Source organism: Alosa sapidissima, chromosome 3 (genome assembly GCF_018492685.1).
Source record: "Alosa sapidissima isolate fAloSap1 chromosome 3, fAloSap1.pri, whole genome shotgun sequence".
Taxonomy (NCBI): Eukaryota; Metazoa; Chordata; class Actinopteri; order Clupeiformes; family Clupeidae; genus Alosa; species Alosa sapidissima.
The window spans coordinates 39,121,758-39,145,212 of record NC_055959.1 but is presented as its reverse complement, the minus strand read 5'-3'; the positions used below and the strand labels follow the sequence as shown (position 1 = coordinate 39,145,212).

Here is a 23,455-nt window from a genome sequence, read left to right as displayed (position 1 = left end):
TCATCTGCCAAAATTGTCTTTAAGATCACAGAGTATGTAATTAATTAGAGTCATTCAATTGACAGACCTAAAAAGGTAAAAAAGAGGAAAGACTTAAGGTTGCCACTCTCCTTGATAGTAAAGGGCTTAAAGCAAAGGTGGCGTCATGGTGGCTTGGTGTCATAATTGACAGTGATCTAAATTTAAAACAGCCACATGAAAGCACTAACTAAATTAGCTTTTTACCACCTCAAAAATATTGCCAAACTTAGAACAGTAGAAAAACGTATTCATGTATTCAGCTCCAGATTACCATTTCAGTCAAATAGTATTTCACACATCTCAATTTTCCAACAATGTTAATTTGTATATGGATGAGAGAAGCTTCAACTTCTGGATATGTAGCATTGTGGCATAAAGCTTAGTTAGCTTGGCAGAAATCTACAGTGTTCTTGTTCTATGTAGTTTCGTGTTGCAGCCACAGGGACGCAGCAACAGCAGGAAAATTGAAAGATTTTATCTTATTTTATTATCTCATGCAAAACATTTTAGTCATTTTTTCGTCAACAATAATGCATCTTAAGATAGTCTTAGTCAGTGTTTGAGGACATTAGTGCAGTCTCGTCATCGTCTCGTCTTAGTCATGAAAAAAAGGTCGTTGACGAACATATTTCCCCTCATCTCATTTGACGAAATTAACACTACAAAAAAGTTCTAACGCTGCTGTAAGGGGCGGCAAAGGTTTAAACGTGTATTGAAAAGTAGGACAGACTGGTATAGCAATGGTAATATTACGAGAAACCACGATTAATCTGACTCCATAAAATGAAGAACTTGACCTCGAATAATTACGTAAGTAGTTAATAAGTAAGTAAATAAGTAGGAGGACGCAGTGCGTCGAAACGTCAGTCGACTGTGCACCACAATAAAAAAAAGTTAAAATGTTAAAAAGTGCCAGTCTCTGACCCTTTGGTCCTGGACTTTGAGCACCAAAAAGGCTTGACACCCATCTTACAAGTAAATAAATAGTTTATCAACTATAGCAGAGTAGTGGCATGGCATATGAGAAGAGATATATAAATGGTAGGTGAATTCATTTATTTACCAGTAAATCATAAAAGGTAAATGTGACCAATATCACTTAAATTGAATGTAAAATAAAACTCAGGTAAATATATAACAAAAGAACAAAGTAAGCTTAACCAAATAACATACTTAAACTTGACAAGTTAACAAGTTAGAATGTCAAATACACCAGATAAAACAATTCATCAAACATAAAGTAAAATACAGACCAAACCCAAAAGCAAGGAGAGCAAGGGTGTGAGAGCGAGAGGGAGCGAGAGAGAGCCAGAAGTAGTAAGACAGCAGCTTCCGCTGCCACTGTCTGGTTCGGACGCAACGCTGTCGGACACGGGCCGGTTCAGGCATAAATCGCGCTCTAATTGGAAGATTCAGCCAGATCTGCACAGTGCTGCAAGACTGAACTGATTTGACGATACCAGACCAGGAAGCCATGAAATTTTTATTTGGAGTAAAAGTCTAGTGGAGTTACATGCCCACCAAGGTTCATGTGAGCCAGGAATCCATATGGTATGTGCATCCATAGGTACACACACACACACACACACACACACACTGTTCTGGTCTCTTACAAATGATGTCGTTTTGTATCTTAAGTCATCTTGATGATGACTTAGTGTCTGATGCTGTTTGTTCCTGATCTGTTTCTGAAATACAAAGAGTGGCACAAACATGTTACACATTTATCAAGGCTGACTGTTTAACGTCATAAACATTTTACACATTTATGAAAGCTGATTGTTTAATGTCATAAACCAAGCCAAAATCTTGAAAAATTATTTGTGTAATTGAATTTGCAAACATAGTTTGCTTAGATCAGAACAGCAATTATTAATTAATGAACTCAACTCAAGACACATACAACTCACCTTGGTGTGTTGTTGTTGTTTGTTTATCTGGTTTACCTGCACGTCTTCTGCACCACACGACTATAGCTACTGTGGCTCCAATCACACACAGCAAAAGCAGTGCAACACCAAGCCCTGCCACAAGGGGCACTGCTGCTGATGCAGTATCCATACCTGGATGAAGATCTGTGAATAATATAAAATGGAATATGTATATATAAATATATATTGTAACATTGGTGTCTTCCGGACTGAGTGCCATCCTCTCAGAATGCAATATGTGTGAATGCTAGATTGTGTATTGTCGGTTTTTGTGAGTAATTGCGCTTACCTTGTCGTGTATGTGTTAACTTTTGTGTAGTCTTTCTTTGGGTTGTCACTCATGTGTTTACCCCGTGTGTTGTATGTGACTACCCTGTTTGTGTAGTGTGCTTGTTTTAGTGACTTCCCTTGTCAGCAAGATGGAAGTGATGGATCTGTCTGCAGGGGGAGAGAGGTGGCGGAAGAGTCAGCAACAGCCCTTGTCAGGGCTTTTAAAGAGCAAGACGTTCCCCTGCAGTCATTGTTGGAGAGCTGCGGTGGGAAGGACCTGGCCAAGAGCGAGAAAGGAGCATCAGGCGAAGAAGGACCCCTGCCAGCTTTGGAGCACTTCGAGAGGCCGCAGAGGTAAATGTGCCAGCTTTGGAGCACTTCGAGAGGCCGCAGAGGTAAATGTGCCAGCTTTGGAGCACTTCGAGAGGCCGCAGAGGTAAATGTGCCAGCTTTGGAGCACTTCGAGAGGCCGCAGAGGGAGGAAAAGCCGCCCCCTTATTGGGAGAAGATCCCAGGACCCTGACCCCGCCCCCTTATTGGGAGAAGATCCCAGGACCCTGACCCCGCCACCGGAGGATGCCGAGCACCTGCCCCCACCGAGGGTCGATGGCAGGATGGTGCCGTGGTCAGCAGTCCTAGCCGGAGAGGCAGGGAAGAGAGCCTGCGGCGGTCGAGGGGGGAGGGGTCCTCTAAAGAACTGCGTGTGAGAGGCACTGTTGTGTGTGGGCGCCTGTTCTAGTTGGCCTGTTGGCCAGCGCCAGAGCAAGAACAAAAAAAGTTTGCTGTGTGGAGTTTGATAGCGCAAGCTAGAACAGGGGGTCGAGCAGAGGCGGAGTGGGGCACTAAAATCCACCAGGAAAATTCTGACGGCACCGGCCCGGCCCGAGCCACATAAGAAGCAATAATAGATTGAGAAGGGAAAAGGTATATTTTTAGATCGTACAGTAAGTTGAACTTAAAGTAGGAAATGGTCTGAGACAACAGGACCTGACAAATTGTCTTCCTCTTGTTTCAGCCCAAGTCAAGGTCTCATATGCTGAGGGTTAGATCTCAATAAGAGTTGGTTTATTATTTGTAAGACAAAGAAAAAAAACTTTCAAGACAAGAATTGAATTTGGGCAGCTCTAGGTAGGGCTTAAATTATTATGCTGTATGGTATCCACCAGTTAAGGAGGTTTCATTCCATGTGTTTCATAACATTAGTGTTTGCAACGTACAGTAAGTGACAACTGTTAAGCCTCTTTTCAGACAAAAACACCACAATTCATTGTTTTGTAAGTATAGTTAGTACCATTTATCTAAATCTGCATGCACCTTGTATGTTCAAGAGTTTATTTTCCAGTGCCTTGCTGATGTTGTTGAGTGCATCAAAGTTGTCCACTTTGAAGACATGGTCTGATTCTGGTTTGGATGCAATGGCATTGAGCTGGTTTCGTGCCATCTGGCTGGTCCATGCAGTGCCAACCTGTCACAAGAGAAAGATTCATGCATTCATTCGAAAAGAGATCATGCCATTTCAGCGTTTACAAATTATAAAAACGGATATGGGAAAAAAAATGTAATCCTATATTTAATTTTGAGACTCGATCTGTACTAAATGCAAATTTAAATGCACAACTTTTCAATTTCGCCCCCATTTCTTAGGAATTTAAGATATAATTTTACGTAAGTGTAACATAATTTAACTTCACTAATTTATCACACTGAAAGACCATTCTAGAATGCCGTTGACACCAGAAACAATAACTAAGATAACTGTACAGTAGTTTTATCACACCACAACGCCACTGATATAAAGTTGAGGCACTGTGCAACTGGCAGGCTGACTGCAATGATGTGCACTAGAGTGGTTGTACATTGAGAGAGCTCACTAGTAACATATTGCCATATTTGTATACAAATAAACTGTGTGCATGAAAGCCTTAGATATTTTACTCCAACTCCCATGAGCCTATAGTTTTGGATAAAAATGTTGCTTAAAGTCAAATTGTTGTGCATGGCACTAACAAAGATCAGTGGATCAACAGAGAGCACACATAGTGATGGAAGCAGGTGTCTGTGCTGTGCTTTTGCATACTGTGGATAAACAATACAAAAAGTGAATATGAACATATAAGGTAGCATCTCATACCACAATAGCGTATCTAGTAATCTTTTGCCCATCAGCCTCTGCTGTGACACTGGGATATTCTGAAGTATTATGGATTTCCCCATCTATGATGGTAATGAGGATCCTTTTGGCACCAGGTCTTGCTCCAGCAAAAGAATTAAATATATATTTCCTGTGTAAATAAGTATAGATTCATGATGTACACTTCAAATGATCATAATAGGCCTACTAACTATTATAAGTTCTTCATCAACAAACAAATCAATAATTAGTGCCTATGTCAAATTTATCAACTTCCAATACACTTTTTTTTTTACAGTTTTGATGAAAAACATTCTGTAAATTTGAAAAAGTAGAAAGCAGAAAAAAGTTTCAAAGTAAAGGTTTGTGGCAAATGTCTAGTGCAGCAGTTAACAGATTACGGTATCAGAAGTCCTTATTTCAGACTTACACAACTTTCCCAACACCGTATCCAGGGTTTGTGCCTCCTTGCCTCTGGATCATACTGTCCACCTGCTTTTCAAATCCTGTTCTATTGAACTGATTGAAGTTCACATGTATGGTCATCTGGTCAGAGTACTGTGCAAAGGCAAACTGTGTGGAAAAAAATACTGCTTAATACATGTACATCTACACAGCTTATTCATAGTTTATTTAAAGCTACTGGACCAATAATATTGAATCAGGCACCAGTGACTTACTAAGGTGTCATATGGCAGGAGACTCCGGGTCACATTCTTTACAAATTCCTTCATGAGAATGAACTGGTCTGCCTTCACACTCGTAGATCCATCCAGAAGGAAGACAATATCTGCAGGCACTGAAGAGAAAATATTACAAATGAATTTGGTATGAGTAAATAGTTCTTATAGTTTGTTATTTGACCAAGAAACATTTACTTACAAGTTCCAATTATGGTGTGTATTTTTTTTTGTGAATGTTTAACAGACTTTTCACTATAGCTGTGCTCTAAAGTCTACAACCTCTGGCAACAATTATATAATCACAACTTTTGGAATATAAAACAATATACGGCCTTAATGTGCACACGCAAACCTTTCACGTGTAGAATTTTTTTAAAAGTTTAGTTTCATGAGCTCACGTAAAACTCTCATGTGCTCACACGAAACCTTTATGTGCAGAATTTTCTTTTTTTTAAAGTTTAATTTCATGTGCTCATGTGAAAGTTTCAGGTGCGCACATGAAAATATATTTTTTTTGCTCATGTCCCCTTAGGGGCTCTGTAGTTCTTGGATGTTCATTCAGCTGTTTTATTTTGTAGAAAAAAAAATAAGACAAACCATGCACGGGAGTGCCTCAAATATTTTTCTCTAACGGATGAGCATTCTGGATTTGTGAAACCTAGCTAAAAAAAAAAATACAAAAAATGTAGTCATTTAAGACAATTTTGCAGATCATGTAGAGCAGTGTTTCTCAAAGTGTGGTCCAGGGACCACTGGTGGTCCGCAAGCTATCCCAAGTGGTCTGCGAGCAGATGTGGTAAAATATAATATAAATGAGTCGTTTGCAATATTGAACCAACTTGTATGTAAATCCAAACAGTTCTGCAACATTGTCTATGTAAGATATGCCAGTTTAAATCATATGAATCCTCTGACACAATAAGCAAAGTGCAAAGACAATAAGCAAGGTGGTTCAGTGAGTAGGCCTATTGTGTAGGCTAATATACTGTTGAAGTAGGTCTGATCTTTTTTTTTTTTTTTAAGTTAGGTGGTCCTTGAGTTTCTTTTTTATTGGTTAAGTGGTCCTTCGTCTGAAAAAGTTTGAGAAACACTGATGTAGAGGGAAACAAACAAACAAACACATAATTAGTATTTTTTTGCACCATCTCTGGCTTTTTTTCACAGCTTGATTCTCTGAGGCATAGACTTCACTAATGTAGCAATCTTGATCAGATTCCAACTTGAATGGCAGTTGATAGATCAGCTTTGTGGGATGGAGCCTTATCATGCCCCATTTCTTCAGTTTCCACATTACATTTGATTGGAATTGAGATCCAGACTGTTTGCTAGCCATGCCATGGATTTGATATGTCTTTCCTGAAGAATGTTTTAACATTCTTTGCTCTATGGCAAGATAAAGAATCATTCTGGAAAATGCCTACCTTATTACCAAACTAGAATGACAAGTGTCCAAATGTATACTTGTGCATTTACCCTAGAAATAATGACTGCCCTCTCCCTTTGTCCTTTACCTGACATGCAAGCCCATATCAGTGACTAAACTTTCTTGTTTTCTTTAGACGGCCATCTTTGTATTTTCCATTGGAACGGCACCAAACAAAAGTTCCAGCATAATTTCCTTGCCACAGAGCTTTGGGTGAGAAAGTGATATTCAGAAATGATTCACAATCATCCACAATTGCTTCTCTTTAGCCTACTGTAACCGATTATAAATGAAAAATATAAAGATGACCATCAGGGGTTGTATATGGGAGCAAATGGGGGATGGTTTTGCAAAAGGGTTGCCTCACGACACAAGGTTTTAATCCGGTGCTTGAGTGGTGAAGGTCAAAAGTCAGAATATAAAATTAACCAAAGCTTATCTATGGACGAATAAATAAGAAATATGTCTCAGATATTGCACATAGATTTATCTCTAATTCATTATGCCAGCGAGATGCCATTGCCAGCCTGGTAATATTAGGTACAAAGGAGGTCATGCTAGTTTAAGAGTTTAACACTGCAATATTTTTACACAAATTGTAATCACCGTCTCTCAGACACTGACATGTCTAAGACTTGAGTATATTACGATGAGGATCTCCACATCGCATCTGCTTAGGTACTGTCCAATACCATTTTCATCAAGTACATTTCACACAAGTTAATGGTTTTGAAAAGAGTATCTAATATCAGCAAAACTTATTGTAGCTCTGCAGTTTTCATGGTGGTAAACATTGATTGAGAGAGGAATTCATGAATCTGATGGTGAATTTGAACTCTTACCTTGGGTTGTTGTGAGCAGATTTGAAGAGGTGGGTAAACAAGTTTGGTTGCCTGTAAATACAGAGGTGAATAAAGGAATGTCTTGTACAGGTGTCTAAAACAAATTATTAAATGAGATTCTCTTTATATTTATTGGAATTCATGAAATCTTTGTGCTATGGTTTGGTAAGATTATTTCTTGCATTCTGAGGCCCAGCATTTGTCTAGCAGTGGACAGTATGGTCACTTTAGTGCTAGTGTCCAGTCATTACATTCTTTCCAGTTAGTGGCGTTGGCTTCAACTTCAGCTGAGCTGACAGACTGCTGCTCTACTGATATGTTTCTCTGCTAGTGAAAGAGAATTATTTTGAATAGAGTATCCCAATGTCAGTCAAATTTGCTGTAGTTAAGTAAATTCATCTGCAAATTTCAACATACAGATATGATGGATGTATAAACTCTGTTACCTTGGTTTGGACAATTTCCAATCACCCCGGTTAGACAGATAAAGTTGTGAATATAGGGATGTCAGGTACACATTTCTAAACCTTAATATTTGTTAAAAAAGGTGGTAGATTAATAACTACATTCTTGTTACGTATATTTTAAATTGTTGTATTATAATAAATCCAAAAAGAATGTTTTGACTAAAAAAAAAAGTACTTACAGTATTTGACTGAGTCTGTTGAATCAGATGGAAATGTTTTGACATTCACAGTCATGTTATCAATCCTGCATTAGAATCTTGTTTCAATTCAGATAACCTAAATCAACTGATGGCTTATTTTATAAATGTGTCCATTTAAAACAATTCTCTGGGGTAACAAACTCCAACGCCCCCCCCCCCCCCCCCCCCTAGAATTGTACAGTACAGACTGTATAGTGATTACACAGAGAAAGAAATTCACATATTAAGACCCACACCATCCAAAACGCCAGATACATCTCCGATTTGCCTCCCACCTCATGTAATGTAGTGTAGAGAACAAAACATATTCAATGAAATCTGTAGAATTTTAATAATGTCCATGGTCCCCCTCCTGAAACCTCATGCCACCCCTTCGCTACCCCAGGAAAAAAAATCTCTAGATCCGCCCCTGCTGATTGATTTAATAGTTGACCACTAAATGATTAATCAAGTTTATTGGATGCTTAGACAAAGGTTGGACCGGTCCCTAAACGGGTCAGTTTAACAATCCCATTTCTTACATTGTATATGCACTCTGCACATGCTACATATACAGATCAGCACAATGTGATATGGTGAACGTGTACACACTCTTACCTTGTACCACCTGTGTAGACGTAGAACAACCTGTAGAGGCGGGCACTGCAGAGGCGGGCACTGCAGAGGCTGTAGAGGCGGGCACTGCAGAGGCTGTAGAGGAGGGCACTGCAGAGGCCGCAGAGGAGGGCACTGCAGAGGCCGTAGAGGAGGGCACTGCAGAGGCTGTAGAGGCGGGCACTGTAGAGAATGTAGAGGCGGGCACTGCAGAGGCCGTAGAGGCCGGCACTGCAGAGGCCGTAGAGGAGGGCACTGCAGAGGCCGTAGAGGTGGGCACTGCAGAGGCTGTAGAGGCGGGCACTGCAGAGGCCGCAGAGGAGGGCACTGCAGAGGCCGTAGAGGAGGGCACTGCAGAGGCCGTAGAGGCGGGCACTGTAGAGAATGTAGAGGCGGGCACTGCAGAGGCCGTAGAGGAGGGCACTGCAGAGGCTGTAGAGGCGGGCACTGTAGAGAATGTAGAGGCGGGCACTGCAGAGGCCGTAGAGGTGGGCACTGCAGAGGCCGTAGAGGAGGGCACTGCAGAGGCCGTAGAGGCCGGCACTGCAGAGGCCGTAGAGGAGGGCACTGCAGAGGCCGTAGAGGTGGGCACTGCAGAGGCTGTAGAGGCGGGCACTGCAGAGGCCGCAGAGGAGGGCACTGCAGAGGCCGTAGAGGAGGGCACTGCAGAGGCCGTAGAGGCGGGCACTGTAGAGAATGTAGAGGCGGGCACTGCAGAGGCCGTAGAGGCGGGCACTGCAGAGGCCGTAGAGGAGGGCACTGCAGAGGCCGGCACTGCAGAGGCTGTAGAGGCGGGCACTGCAGAGGCTGTAGAGGCGGGCACTGCAGAGGCGGGCACTGCAGAGGCCGTAGAGGCTGCAGAGGAGGGCACTGCAGAGGCCGTAGAGGCGGGAACTGCAGAGGCTGTAGAGGAGGGCACTGCAGAGGCTGTAGAGGCTGCAGAGGAGGGCACTGCAGAGGCTGTAGAGGAGGGCACTGCAGAGGCTGGCACTGTAAAGGCTGGCACTGTAGAGGAGGGCACTGTAGAGACTGTAGAGGAGGGCACTGTAGAGGCTGGCACTGTAGAGGAGGGCCCTTTAAAGCAGGGGTGCCCTTCAAGTAGAGGATGGCACAGTAGACAAAGATGGTGGATGTTACATTTAGTCATTTGGCAAACCTTTTTACCCACAGCAACTTACAGCAACTGTACAAGTGCGTAAACCTTGAGATATCTTCGTATCCATTAGAATACATAATATCCTGATTGAATTAAGCCAATTCTAAAAGTACAAACGCTTTAAAAATGGTTCTGGTATAAATCAGCCAAGGTTGAAGCGTTCAACAAATTGAAGTATTTTTCAGTCTGACATCTATCGAATGGAAAATATCCTCAGTAATGGGGAAGCCTCACCAATAGGAAAGCAAAATTCAAAATGAGATCCAACCAATTTCTCCTAAACCCTCATTAGGAGAAATACTAATAGATTGAGAAGGGAAGGGGTATGTTTAGATCTTAAGTTGGAAAAAAATAAAGCATTCTAAAAAAAAAGTCAAATTGCTTAACATTTGACTTCATGTGCAGACAGTGGGCTTTTATCTGGGGTGTGTCTATGGACTGAACTCAAGAAATGGAACCATGCTCTAAACTCTGGTATCCAAGTTAGTCATATGCCATCATGGGACTTTGCTCAGTTTATATATATATATATATATATATATATATATATATATATATATATATATATATATATATATATATATATATATATATATATATATATATATATATATATATATATATATAAAAAAAAAAAAGGTTCTAAAGTCTGGGGTCTCAATGTGCGCCAGACACAGTCAGCTGGAGTTGGCCTTTAGGGTTTGCAGGACAATTCTAAAAGCTGTTAATTAGTTAGATATTTAAGACCAAAACTCCATGATCCTTTTTGAGGTCAAAATTTCTCATTCTTCTGTGGCAGGGGTATTTGCCATACCTTGTATGGTCAAGATTTTCTTTTCCAGTGATTCCCTGATATGCGTCAGTCCCTCAAAGTTGGTCACTGGAAATACGTGTTCCGAGTCTGGTTTAGATGCAATGGATTTTAGCTCATTTTGGGATGACTGGCTGCTCCAGGCACCGCCAACCTGTCAAAGAGTTTTACCCTTTAATTTATTGTTTATTTAACCAGGAAAATCCATTAAGATTATATACATATTTTCTGAAGGAGACCTGGCAAGATCGCATGCCATTGAAGTTTGGACAAATAAGAAAAATAATCATAATAAATGATCAGTTAATTATAAAGAGACATTTCAAACAAACAAAATAATTCAGCCAGACAAAGAGCATCAGGTACATCATACTGTGCATAAAGCCACTCCGGAAAGACAAAGCAGAATTAGCATCTGACGTTAGGGGACAGTCTCAGGGGACACACATCACCTCCTGAAAAGTCCTACAGTATGTTTGAATGTGAGAATCAATCTAAAACATTTCTTTCAAAGTCAAGTTTAAGAACGAGCAAGATGAAAACCACACCAAGATCGGAGGATCAACAGGCGGCCTAAATACTAATGAAAGTAAAAAGTGTGTGAATATGTATAGCGCCTCATACCCCAATAGCGTATCTAGTGATGTTGCTTGCATCAGCCTGTGCCGCAACACTGGTGTAGCTGGCAGAATCAGAGGTCAGCCCATCTGTGATGACAATGAGGAATCTCTTGGCACCAGCTCTTGCTCCAACAGAGGAATCAAACATCTCTTGCCTGTGTAGATAAGTACAGGTTCATAAATATTAAAAATCACATACCATTATGAACTCTTTTATTAACAAAAGTTACTTCAAAAAGAGTTAACTTTTTCCAGTTTTGATAAAACACATTGAAGGCAGAAAAAGTAGTTAAGTTTGTGGTGAAAGTGTAGTGCAGCAGCGTAACAGATAAATGTATCAGAGGGGTATTTCACAAAACCTAGATAAGGGATTAAGCTGGGATTTCTGCTTATCCTGGCTGAATTTAGCCTCGACTTGATGGCACATAAGTTACCATGGGGATTCATTCTGTGCACCTAGCCTGGTCCCTACCAGGCTAACAGCCAGGCTTAGTTCATTCTAATGTTAGTCAATTCAAATCAGATTTTTAAAGCTTTATTCCATTGATCTACACCACTTACTGAATGTATTCACTCTCAAAACACAGATTGTCTGTAATTGTCTCCTAATATGGTTATCCTAATAGAAACATTGTGTTTCTAGCTTTTCCTATTATTATTACACATCTTTCCTCTGCCATTGAAGTCTATGGCAGCCCATAGAACCGTCTGGTGAAAAGTTGTGAAATTTGTCACACTAATTAGGCTCACACTAATTGAGTCCCAGGATTAATTTCACCAAGTTTCGAGTCCGCACCCTGAGCGCTCTAGCGCCACCAACAGGCCAAAGTTGGACATGCGTTCATGCAACTTCTGACCCGATTTAAAAAAAAAAAAAAAAAGGGAGGTACCATTGGAATCCTTGGACCAGGCCGAGTTCAACGCACCGTATGACGTCATTTTCCGCCATGATGGATTTTCCGCTATATTGGATTTTAGCAAAAGTGAAACTAATTTTTCACAGGTCACAAATGTTGTCCGATCGTCACCAAACTTGACATACATGATCTTCAGACCAAGCCTTTTGATGTGAAAGTTGTTGAAAGTGTTGATGGCAGGAATCTGCAGAGTTCAATCTTGTCACCGTGGCTACTCCGGCCTATTCTGCTTGGCCCCCTCATCGCTGCTTGCAGCTATATTTGGGGGCCAAGCAGCGAAGCTGCTTAGTGATTCTACCTATTCCTATTATTACGCAACTTTCTTCCGCAATGAGAGTCTATAGCAGCCCATAGAACCGTACAGTAAAAAGTTATAAAATTTGGCACATTGATTCGGGACAGTATAAAAATTAATTTGACCAAGTATGCCTGAACCACAGACAGTCTAGTGCCACCAATGGGTCCATGCAATTAACTTTTGAACCGTATGTCCGATTTTGAATATCGCAACATATTTGGAAGCCTTGGATGAGGCTGAACTCAACGCACTCAATGACGTCAATTTCCACCATGTTGGATCTTCCAGCATATTGGATTTCATCAAAAACAGTTTTCACAGGTCACAAAGTTAATCCATTTTTCACGAAACTTGGCTCAGATGTTCTTCGGACCATAACTCACAAACGCATTGTTTTTTGGACCCATATGCAAAACAGGTCACCTGTCACAACCAATTGAATTTGGCGGCAAAGAGGAAGTGAACTCAGATCTCGGCAAGGCTTTCACGTATCAAAACCAAACTCAGTACTTGGGCTCAGGACCCAATTAGGAGGAGGCACAATAAATTAGGTCACTTCTGACCAATAGGCGGCGCTGTAATAAGCAAATTTACGTTTTGGCCTGTAATGGGTGATGTGTTTGGAATTAAAACATATTAGTGATGTCTATTAATTCTTTGGGAGGTCCTTAAGCTGACTGATGGCAATTTGTGACGTCAGCATAATTAAATCCTACCGCCATATTGGATTTAATCAAAAACACTAAAACGTTTTCACAGGTCACAAAGTTCATCCGATTTTCACGAAACTTGGCACAGACGATCTTCGGACCATAACTCACAAACGCATTGCTTTTTGGACCCATATTCTAAACAGGTCACCCGTGACAACCAATCGAATTTGGCGGCAAAGCCGCCAAACAGGAAGTGAACTCAGATTTCGGTAAGGCTTTCAAGTATCAAAACCAAACTCAGTACATGGGCTTAGGACCCAATTAGGAGGAGGCTCAATGAATTTGATGACTCTTGACCACTATGGGGGTGCTATAATCACAGGAAGTAGGCTCCTATCGCAGCAACAGTTTCACGTGTGAAAACCAAACTTGGTACTTGGACTTGGGACCCCATCCTGAAGATGCACAATAAATTTGGTGTCTTTTGACCACTGGGGGGGGCGCTATAATCACAGGAAGTCGGCTCATATCTCCGCAACAATTTCATATATAGAAACCAAAATTGGTGTATGGACTAGTGACCCAATCCTGAGGACACACGATACATTTGGTGGCCTTCAACCACTAAGAGGGCGCTAGAGATACAGGAAGTAAGCTCATCTCACAGCAACACTTTCATGTATCAAAACCAAACTTGGTATATGGACTTGGGACCCCACGGTGAGGACACACAATACGTTTGGTGTACTTTGACCACTAGGGGCACTATAATTAGCAAGACTTTCTCGTATGAACACCAAACTTGGTACGTGGACTCGTGAACACATCCTGAGGACCTACAATAAAAATTTGGTGACGTTTGAACACTAGGGGTGCTATAATTAACAACACTTTCACCTATCAAAACCAAACTTGGTATGTGGACTTAGAGCATATCCCAAGGACACACAATCAATTTGTTGTGCTTTGACCACTAGTGGCACTATAATCACAGGAAGTAGGGTCATATTTCAGCAATACTTTCACGTATAGAAACCAAATCAAATTTAGTATATGGACTTGGGACCCTATTTTGAGGACACACAATAAATTTACCAACTTTTGACCACTAGGGGGTGCTAGAATGACAGGGTTTTAGCTCATATATCAGCAATGCTTTCACATAGGGAAACAAACTTGGTTCATAGACTCAGGACCACATCCTGTGAACGCACAATAAATGAAGTGACCATTGACCAGAACTTGGAGTTTGGAGAAATGGGAAGCAGAGGACTAATACAATGACAGAACAGAAGCCACCAAACAGGAAGTGAGCTCATCTCAGCAACCCTTTCATGCATCATAACCAAACTTAATATATAGACTACTGACCCCATCAGGAGGACACCCAATAAATTTAGTGACCTTTGACCTCTAGGGGGCTCTGTAATTGACAAAAATGCATTTTGGCCATTAGTTGCTAATATGCATTATACTGCAATGGAAGTCAATGGCAGCCCATAGAACCATCTGGTAAAAAAAGTTATACAATTTGGCACAATGATTGGGGACAGTCCAATAATTAATTTCAACAAGTTTCATGCCGGCACCTCAAGCGCCACCAACAGGCCAAAGTTGGACGTGTGTTCACGGACGTAACTTTTGACCCGTTGACCAGATTGTCAAAATGAGGCATCATTGGAATCCTTGGGCCAAGCTGAATTCAACACACCCCATGACGTCAATTATTGATCTCTTTGTTTAAAAAAAAGAGTTAAAGGGTGCAAGTGTGATCATCTCAGTCAATCTTTTATTTTTGATGTGAAACTGATGACAGCAAGTCCCATCCAGTTAATTCTAATGCGTGCGTGCAAGGGTGGGACGGGACGGGCAGGGGCGATTGCGGCGGTGGGTTGGCTGGGTGAGGGGGCGGTGACACTCAGCCCTGGTTCAGCCACACAAAATCAGTTATGTTTTGATGTGAAACTTGACCTTGTAACTCAGCCAATCTTGGGTTGTTTGGCATGGAACTTGTTGTGACTGCGTAATGCTATATGTCTGAAGCAACAGCATTGAGTTACATGGCAAATCTGGCCTGCTGAACCTTCTGCTTGGCCCCCACATTGCTGCTTGCAGCTATATTGTAAGTGTGCTTTTTAAATAGCTTTATAATTATTAACATATACTTGTTTTGCTTCTTTTGTTGACAGACGTTTGATGAATAGCCTAGTAATTGATTGAAAATGGAGGGCAATTTTACGAAGGTGTTGAACAAATTTAGTTATAAATCAATTCTGCCTTTGTGAAATACCCATCAGGTGAGAATACACAAGTCTTCATTTAAGACTTACACAACTTTCTTAATAGCCCTTGCGGTGTATGTGCCTCCACGACTCTGGACGATACTGTTCACCTGACTTTCAAATGTTCTTTTATTATACTGATTAAAGTTGACATGTTTGGTGAGTTCACTGGAGTACTGTGCAAAGGCAAACTGTGGAAACAAAATAAAAACTGCTCAGCAGATGGCACAACATCCCCTGGAAGCATAATGGATATAAGAACAGTTTATTTATAGTTTATTCAAAGCTACTGAACAAACAATAATATTGAATCAGGCATGAGTTCGACTTACTAAGGTGTTATACGGCAGGAGACTCCTGGTCACATTCTTCACAAACGTTTTCATGATCAAGAACTGATCTGGTGACACACTCCTAGATCCATCCAGAAGGAAGACTATATCGGCAGCTGCTGAGGAGGGAAAATATCACAGAAGACATTGGTATATTAGGAGTTACTGTGTTGAGTTAATACATTTGACAGGTCAATCCATTTGCAATGCATTTATTATTTTTGGTGAATGTTCACAGCACAAGTATTTTGTTATTCAGTGAACTATGTTATTTGATTCACCAAAAAAATTCCAATGTTTCAAAACTAGCGATTTATGACTTACCAATTGTACAGAAGATGATTTTGAAAATGTTTAGAAAGTGCCAGTCATAATATTACAATATAGATAGCACCTATTGTTTAGGGCTGGAACTGATTATTATTTTCAAAAGTTACTCAGAAAAAAAGTAGCTCAAGATGGATAGATAGCTATAGATAGATCCCAAGGGGAAATTCAAGTCAACAAACTAAATTAATCTACAAATTAAAGGAGAGACTTTCTAATGAGGAGACACAGCACTCAAAATCTCCCATAGAAATGTATGGGGTTAGTTCGCAATGCAAACATGGCACTCGTCTACATATTCCGCCCCTTCTGCCACCAAAAGACGACATGTGAATACACCGTGCCAATCATGTGGTATGTTGTGAATACATCGTGCCAATCGTGCGTTGTGATCTCGCAGCTGGAGCGAGGTTGGTCTGTTGTGATTTGTGAAGCCTTGCACACACGTAGTTCTGCCCGAAAGAGATGCCCGATAATGGCTCCTACACACAGTTGCGTGCGTTGCAGTGCTGGAGACGCGCATCCCATTCACTTTACATGGGCTCACATCATCCGTTGCCGAACTGAATTGTGGGTCCGTTGCGTCGCGTTTCTCCCGTCGCTTGCGTTGAGAAGTTCAGCTGTTGCTGCACCGACAGACGGCACCGGCCAATCGACGGACGGCACCAACCAATCAAATTACGGTTATACTTCAAGTCATTTGCATACCTACCGTCGGGAACACCCACTGGCATGCGTCGACGGAACGCAACTGTGTGTAGAAGCCGTAAGTGCCCAAAAGGCGTTACAATATGGCCGCCGAGTGGAGGGACTTTCCTAAAAGGACTTTGCTAAAGATCAGTTAATTTGCTGTCGAGGAGTAAGTAAAGCAGAAAATATTAAAGTTTAAGCAGCAGCCAGAGAATTTTAAGATGTTTGCTTTCAAATACGACACAAACCTAGCGAACACAAACTCATTAACCCACAAGTGTATTTCATAGTCAACAATTAATTAATTAATTAAATTAATCAGTCAAGAGATAGATGGCGTGGGGAGCAGTTGACGTGGTTTGATGGCCAATGCATCATGCCTATATTGTAGAAGTTGCTTGGAGCAAGATTGTTTGCTGAATAGATTGTTTTTGCTGTAATTTGATTGAATAGATGTAACCGATTGATTTAATAGTTGACCACTAAAAGATTAATCAAGTTTATTGGATGCTTAGACAAAGGTTGGACCGGTCCCTAATTGGGTCAGTTTAACAATCCCATTTCTTACATAGTATATGCACTCTGCACATGCTGCATATACAGATCAGCACAATGTGATCTGGTGAAAGTGTACACACTCTTACCTTGTTGTACCACCTGTGTAGACGTAGAACAACCTGTAGAGGCGGGCACTGTAGAGGCTGTAGAGGCTGGCACTGTAGAGGTGGGCACTGCAGACCAAAGATATGGTTGGTGGATGTACAGCAACTGTACAAGTGTAAACCTTGAGATCTTTGTATTTATTAGAATACATAATACCCTGATTGTACTTTAGAATTCAAACACTCCCAACCTTGGCTGATTTATACCAGAACCATTTCAATCCGACATCTAATGGAAAATATGCTCAGAAATGGGGAAGCCTCACCAATAGGAAAGCAACATTCAAACTGAGATCTAAACCCTCATTAGGAGAAATAAGGAGCAATATGATTGAGAAGGGAAAAGTGGTATTTTTAGATCTTAAGTTAAATTGAAAAATGGAGTTGATTGTGGGAATGCCTGCAAACAGTACCATCACACACAGTAAAAGTGAGAGTTCTGTGTATTCACAAGAATGTCTATTCACCTCATTTGGTCAGTAAAAAGGTCACACAATCTTTAGTTATGGATTGTGTATGTCTTGTGTGCTTTTTTGCATTCAGATGTACAACCCCAAAACAGAAAACGTTGGGACATTGTGCAACATGTGAATAAAAACAGAATGTAATAATCTGCACATCTCTTAAAACTCCTATTTAGTTGCAAAAAGGACACAGACAATATATCAAATGTTGAAAATGAGAAATTTGACTATTTCATGGAAAATATGTTAATTTTGAATTTGATGCCATCAACATGTTTCAAAAAAAGTTGGGACGGGGGGTAACAAATTGCTGGAAAAGTTGTGTAATGATAAAGAAAACAAAAGGAAGAATGTTTCACAACTAATTAGGGTAACTGGCAACATGATGGGGTATGAAAAAGAGCATCCAAGAGAGGCAGGGTCTCTTAGAAGTAAAGATGTAGGGGTATTTATCACTCTAAAAATGTGCGCACAAATGATGAAACAATGTCATTTTAATGCTTCTTAACATGAAATTGTGACTTATTTAGGGAGTTCATCATCTACAAGACATAATATTATTCAGAGAATCCAGAGAAATCTTTGCAAACAAGGGAAATAGCTGAAAAACAAATTGGATGGCCGTGGTCTTTTGGACCTCAGATGGCACTGCAGCAACATCAGACCCGTTTCCAGACCAGTCATTGTATTAGCTTAAGACAATCTCTGATAACCATTGTCTATGTGACCAGTTTGATACTTCAGCCAAAATTGTAACAGCTAAAATTGTATTGAGACATGATACAGAAAATACCACCCTCTTATCTGGGCCTGAGCTTATTTAAAATGGACTGAGGTAACATGGAAAAAGGTCCTGTTAGACCAATCAAAGTTCGCCTTTCGTTTTTGGAAATCATGGACTCATCTGGGCTAAAGAGGAGGGGGCCTATCCAAGTATCCAATCTATCCAACTTGTTCAGGGACAACCTTGAATATTTCAGGAAAACAATGCCAAAATGAATTCTGCACATACTTAAATAATATTTCTCCATAGAGGAAGAGTCCAGGTGCTAAGATGACCTGTCTGCAGTCCAGATTTGTCAAATTAGGTGCATAATGGAATGAAAAGCATGACTAAGAATACCCCATACTGATGAGCAACTGAAATCCTATATCGGGAGTAATGGGACAACATTTCATACTCAACTGTAGCAAATGGTCTTCTCAGTTCCTAAACATTTACAGAATTTTGTTAAATGAAGAGGTGAAGCAGCACAGTGGTAAACATGCTCCCGTCCCAACTTTTTTTGGGAACATGTTGCTGGCATCAAATTCAATATGAACATATTTCCATCAAATAGTCCCAATTCTCATTTTCAACATTTGATATGTTGTCCATGTCCATTTTGCTGCTAAATATGGGTTTACAAGACTTCTATATTATGACATTCTGTTTTTATTTACATTTTACACAACGTCCCAACTTTTTCTGTTTTGGGGTTGTATAATATATTTAACGGTTGACAATACTGTTTTATTGCTAGTGACTGACATGCTTTCCTTCTAGTTAGCGGTTTGAGCTTCTGCTTGACTTCACGGTTTCCTGCCCGTCCTTAAACAACGTGCATGTGTGTGCACATTCATCCTCCATTTTAATCAGAAACTACGACCGAAAAGCACTACAGAGGGTGGTGAAAAACTGTCCAACGCACCGGTTCCTCATTCCCTCCATCGAGGCCATCCAGGGCAAGCGATACTTGCGTAAGGCGCGCAGCATCAAAGACTGTTCTCACCCCAACCACAGACTGTTTACCCCACTCCCCTCCGTTACAGGTCTCTCCGCACCCGAACCAGCAGGTTCAGAGGAAGCTTCTTCCCTGCGGCTGCCACCCTCCTGAACTCTAGCTCTGCATTCCGGTGACAACCAACAAAACATGTTGTTCATACATTATTCATATTACATAGCCATATTTATTCTGCTCTTATAAGACAACTGCTAATACACTGCACATATTTATATTTAAATGTATATTACTCCAAACCACCTTCTGTAAACCAACTGTACAGTACGGTCTACATTGCACTATATTTCTTGTCCTGTCTATGCACAACCTGTCTATATACCACTGCACTTTTCTGCTTTTTTTTGCCCTTCTGGTTAGACACAAACTGCATTTTGTTGTCTTTGTACTTGTACTCTGCACAATGACAATAAAGTTGAATCTAATCTAATATAATCTAGGAGTCAGGACAAGTTCTAGTTGAATCTAATCTAATATAATCTAGGAGTCAGGACACGTTCTAGTTGAATCTAATCTAATATAATCTAGGAGTCAGGACACGTTCTAGTTAAATCTAATCTAATATAATCTAGGAGTCAGGACAAGTTCACATTCCCCTTGATCAATAAGTCAGAAGACAAATAAACAACAAGTTACCCCTCCAAAAACTAAGGCATTCTAAAAAAAAAAAAAAGTCAAATTGCATAACATTTGACTTTATGTGGGCTTTATCCGTCAGACAGTGCCTAAACAGACATTAAGATGGAAAGAGAAGTGTACTTACAAGTGTGTAATGCAGTGAAACGCCCACCTGTTGAGAAAACACCAATATAGCAGAAGTTATTTGGTGCACACCCATTCCACAAAGTCTTACAGGAGTCATGAGATGCACACATTCCACAATGTCTTACAGAGGGTCATTCGATGCACACATTCCACAATGTCTTACAGAGGGTCATTAGATGCACACATTCCACAAAGTCCTACAGGAGTCATTACAGTAGATGCACACATTCCACAATCTTACAGAAGTAATTTGCTACTGGGCCAGCTGGTGGGGAAATATAAAGACATCAGCCTGCACTGCTTCCTTACTGCACTCATTCAGCAACAAGGGTCATACTATTCATGACGGCTCTGCCCACTACACAAGGGTCATACTATTCATGACGCCTCTGCCCACTACACAAGGGTCATACTATTCATGACGCCACTGCCCACTACACAAGGGTCATACTATTCATGATGCATCTGCCCACTACCAGCGGGTGGCGTGTCTTCATGTTATGTGTGTGTACAAAGGGACATGACTCCCTGGCAGAGGTCATATTTAGGACAGATTAATTTCTCATTCCATATTTACTTCTTGTAATTCTTTGCCTGGTGAAAACATAAACAGAAAGAGTATAGAAAACAAACATTTTTATGAACGGATCTGAGAAAACTTACTCAGTGCCACCATGAAGAGCCACAGTGGAAATGAAATCATTGTTGGTTCTCTTTCCCTTGACCAAATCTTGTACTCTGCACCTGTGAAAACACACATAACACATGTTATGTACATGTCAGGGTTTTGCAGGAGGACTCAAGCGAAAGACTCGTTAAATGCAGAAGAGTCACACAGAAAAGAAGAAAAACTAACACTTACAGACTTCACTTTCAACTTACCCAACAAGTGCAACAAACCAACAAATCACAGAGCAGGAGCAAAGCAGTTATAAATACACAGACCACCAGATTGACAGATAACTGGACGAGACCAACAAAACAACAATAGGAAACAGGTGTGAGTAGAAAATGGAGGGAAAACTAATAAGACAGGAAGTGCAGACCAAATAAGGAAAGGGGCGGAGACAGTCCCATGTAAGCAGGCAGGTAAACACAGAGCACATGGGGAACAGCAAAAGCACATAACAAACACAGGACAATATACAAAATGGCCAGCAGGGTGGCAAAAAACAGTCCAGTGCCTGGTTTCCCGATAACGATGGATACATGCACTTACCAGGTGTTAAAAATGGTGCATTCAGGGCACTTCGGAATGACAAGGACCGTCCCCGTGGCTACTTTGTTTTTCCGACAGCAAGTGTTCATGTGCTTTGCCATCGGAATGTGTGACAAACACGGATGCCACAACAAAGGTTAAAACATACACTCACAACCCAGATAGCAAAACCACACTGGGATGGATCTGGCCCACACCTACCATGCGACCCGGCCCAGATCCATCTCACGGACACGGTCCAGCGTGCAAACGCACAACGGGCCAAAAGTGGTCAGGATTCGTTTCATGGCTCTGCACTGGAGATGGGTCAGCGCTGGCCCACTCTCGTACCAAAACAGTAAAACCACACTGGGGTGGAGCTGGCCCACAACCAACATTCCATCCGCGTCTGATCCGTTAAACGGACACGGTCCAGCGTCCAAACGCACATCGGCCAAGAAGTGATCAGGCTCCGTTTCACGGATCTGATCTGGAAATGGAGCAGCGCTGGCCCAGTCCCGTACAGGAGCGGCTTGGATCCGCGTACCAGATTGATGCCAGCTATATGCCTTATTTTCGCCATTTATAGTTAGCCTAGGCTACGTGATGTTTAGTCTATCGTGTGTTTAGGCTACCTTATATTTAATTACCCTACAGTCAGAAGCAATAATCATAGGCCTACATCCACATAAAGTATACATTTCAGAATATAGGGCAATGGAAAATTACATTTTTTGTAACATCTATAACGCCAATAAAATGTGATGGTAGGCCTATGATGTGAATGATTGCATGAAATTTGAGCATTTGCTATTTTTGGCTGACGAATGTAAATGAGAAAAAATGCACAAAAAATGAATGTTATTATTCACATCATACAAATGCCAAGGCGTGGAATTGCCCTATAACAATCATAGCACTTGTCGCTTGCTGTAGGTCTTTAGGCCTAGCCTAAGAAGATTAGCCTACGCATGCTATCATAGCCCAATACCCCATCAGAATCGAAGAAAATGTTTACATTTAAAAAAATCTTTATTTAAAACATGAACATGAAACAATTCATAAACATGAACATAAAACAATTAATCCAACATTTAGCTGGCTTCTTTCATCACGCTGGCGCTGGCGCTTGCTACGGCCCCCTCCCGGTCATGCGCCAGTGCGAACCAGCGTATGGCGCACTGGTGGATGTCTGTGTCTGTTGCCTGGGCCGTCACTGGACACTTGCGTACCGCTCCTATGGAACAAGATTATACGTTAGTGTGCACTGTACTGTAGGGCATCCTATGGGCAGGCTCCACCATCTTGGTTGACATTAAAGGGGTGGTTCAGGATTTTGGACATAGGACGTCATTTCCAAGTTAGCAAGTGTGATATGTATCAGTGGAGACCGTTCTCAACACATTTCCTCCCGTCCCTCTAGTTCAGTGGTTCTCAACCTTTTTTGAGCAAACGCCCCAATGACCTTACATGCCCCCCCCCACACACACACACAGTAAAAAAAAAAAAAAACTACAACTCCGGGTAGGCTATATAGGCCACTCATGCTATATTGCTTAACTAAAAAAACGAGCCCATTTCGGTGCTGTTTTGGTTTCTTCTAGAATTATAAGAAAATATCCCTATGAGCCTATTTTATTATTAAGCAGATTTAGCCCACTGTTGCAATCGGAGACTGGTTGGGTAAAAAAAACACTACCACATCAGCATTGGTTGTAATGATTTTTTTTGATGATCAATAGGAACATTAAATGCTAGGCAACAAGACGTGTCATTTTATCATGGACAAAAATCAAGTGCACATCACGTGAACAACATATGCACATCGCAACAATCCAACCAATCACAAAACAGATTCTGCGCGTGAGGCCTGTTTAGGCCTATATATATTTCGTATTTGATCAACGGTCTTTTCGTGGAGACAACGCTCAGAGCAG

The 23,455-nt window shown here is 41.1% G+C and overlaps 1 protein-coding gene across 6 annotated transcripts; it reads right to left on the bottom strand.

The window, feature by feature from the left end:
• Positions 1–1,075: 1,075 nt before the first annotated feature.
• LOC121705647 (mucin-5AC-like) lies at positions 1,076–21,471 on the bottom strand. 6 transcript variants are annotated; one of them, XM_042086760.1, is made up of 17 exons: positions 21,203–21,471; positions 20,984–21,064; positions 20,319–20,345; positions 17,293–17,379; positions 15,632–15,747; positions 15,348–15,490; positions 11,154–11,304; positions 10,533–10,683; positions 9,021–9,654; positions 8,566–8,660; positions 7,302–7,352; positions 5,034–5,152; positions 4,784–4,926; positions 4,354–4,504; positions 3,537–3,687; positions 1,932–2,096; positions 1,079–1,709 (listed from the first exon to the last, which is right to left on the bottom strand). In XM_042086760.1, exons 2-17 carry the CDS (start codon positions 21,021–21,023, stop codon positions 1,660–1,662), a joined length of 2,274 nt encoding a protein of 757 aa, XP_041942694.1. In that variant the 5' UTR covers positions 21,024–21,064; positions 21,203–21,471; the 3' UTR covers positions 1,079–1,659. The 6 variants fall into 6 exon arrangements, with proteins under 6 accessions (XP_041942698.1, XP_041942697.1, XP_041942696.1 ...); XM_042086759.1 differs by having other exon boundaries at positions 1,080–1,709; positions 15,632–15,750; XM_042086761.1 differs by lacking the exons at positions 1,079–1,709; positions 1,932–2,096 and adding an exon at positions 2,372–2,499 and having other exon boundaries at positions 15,632–15,750.
• Between the last annotated feature and the right edge of the window lie 1,984 nt (positions 21,472–23,455).

Coding starts and splice junctions, on each gene's coding strand:
- LOC121705647 (XM_042086759.1), bottom strand. CDS start 21,023: ATGATTTCATTTCCACTGTGGCTCTTCATGGTGGCACTGA. Junction 8,661..9,020: donor TCTGCAGTGCCCGCCTCTAC/ATTCTCTACAGT, acceptor GCCCTCCTCTAC/AGCCTCTGCAGTGCCCGCCT. Junction 2,097..3,536: donor TAAACTCTTGAACATACAAG/GTGCATGCAGAT, acceptor TATTATTCACAG/ATCTTCATCCAGGTATGGAT.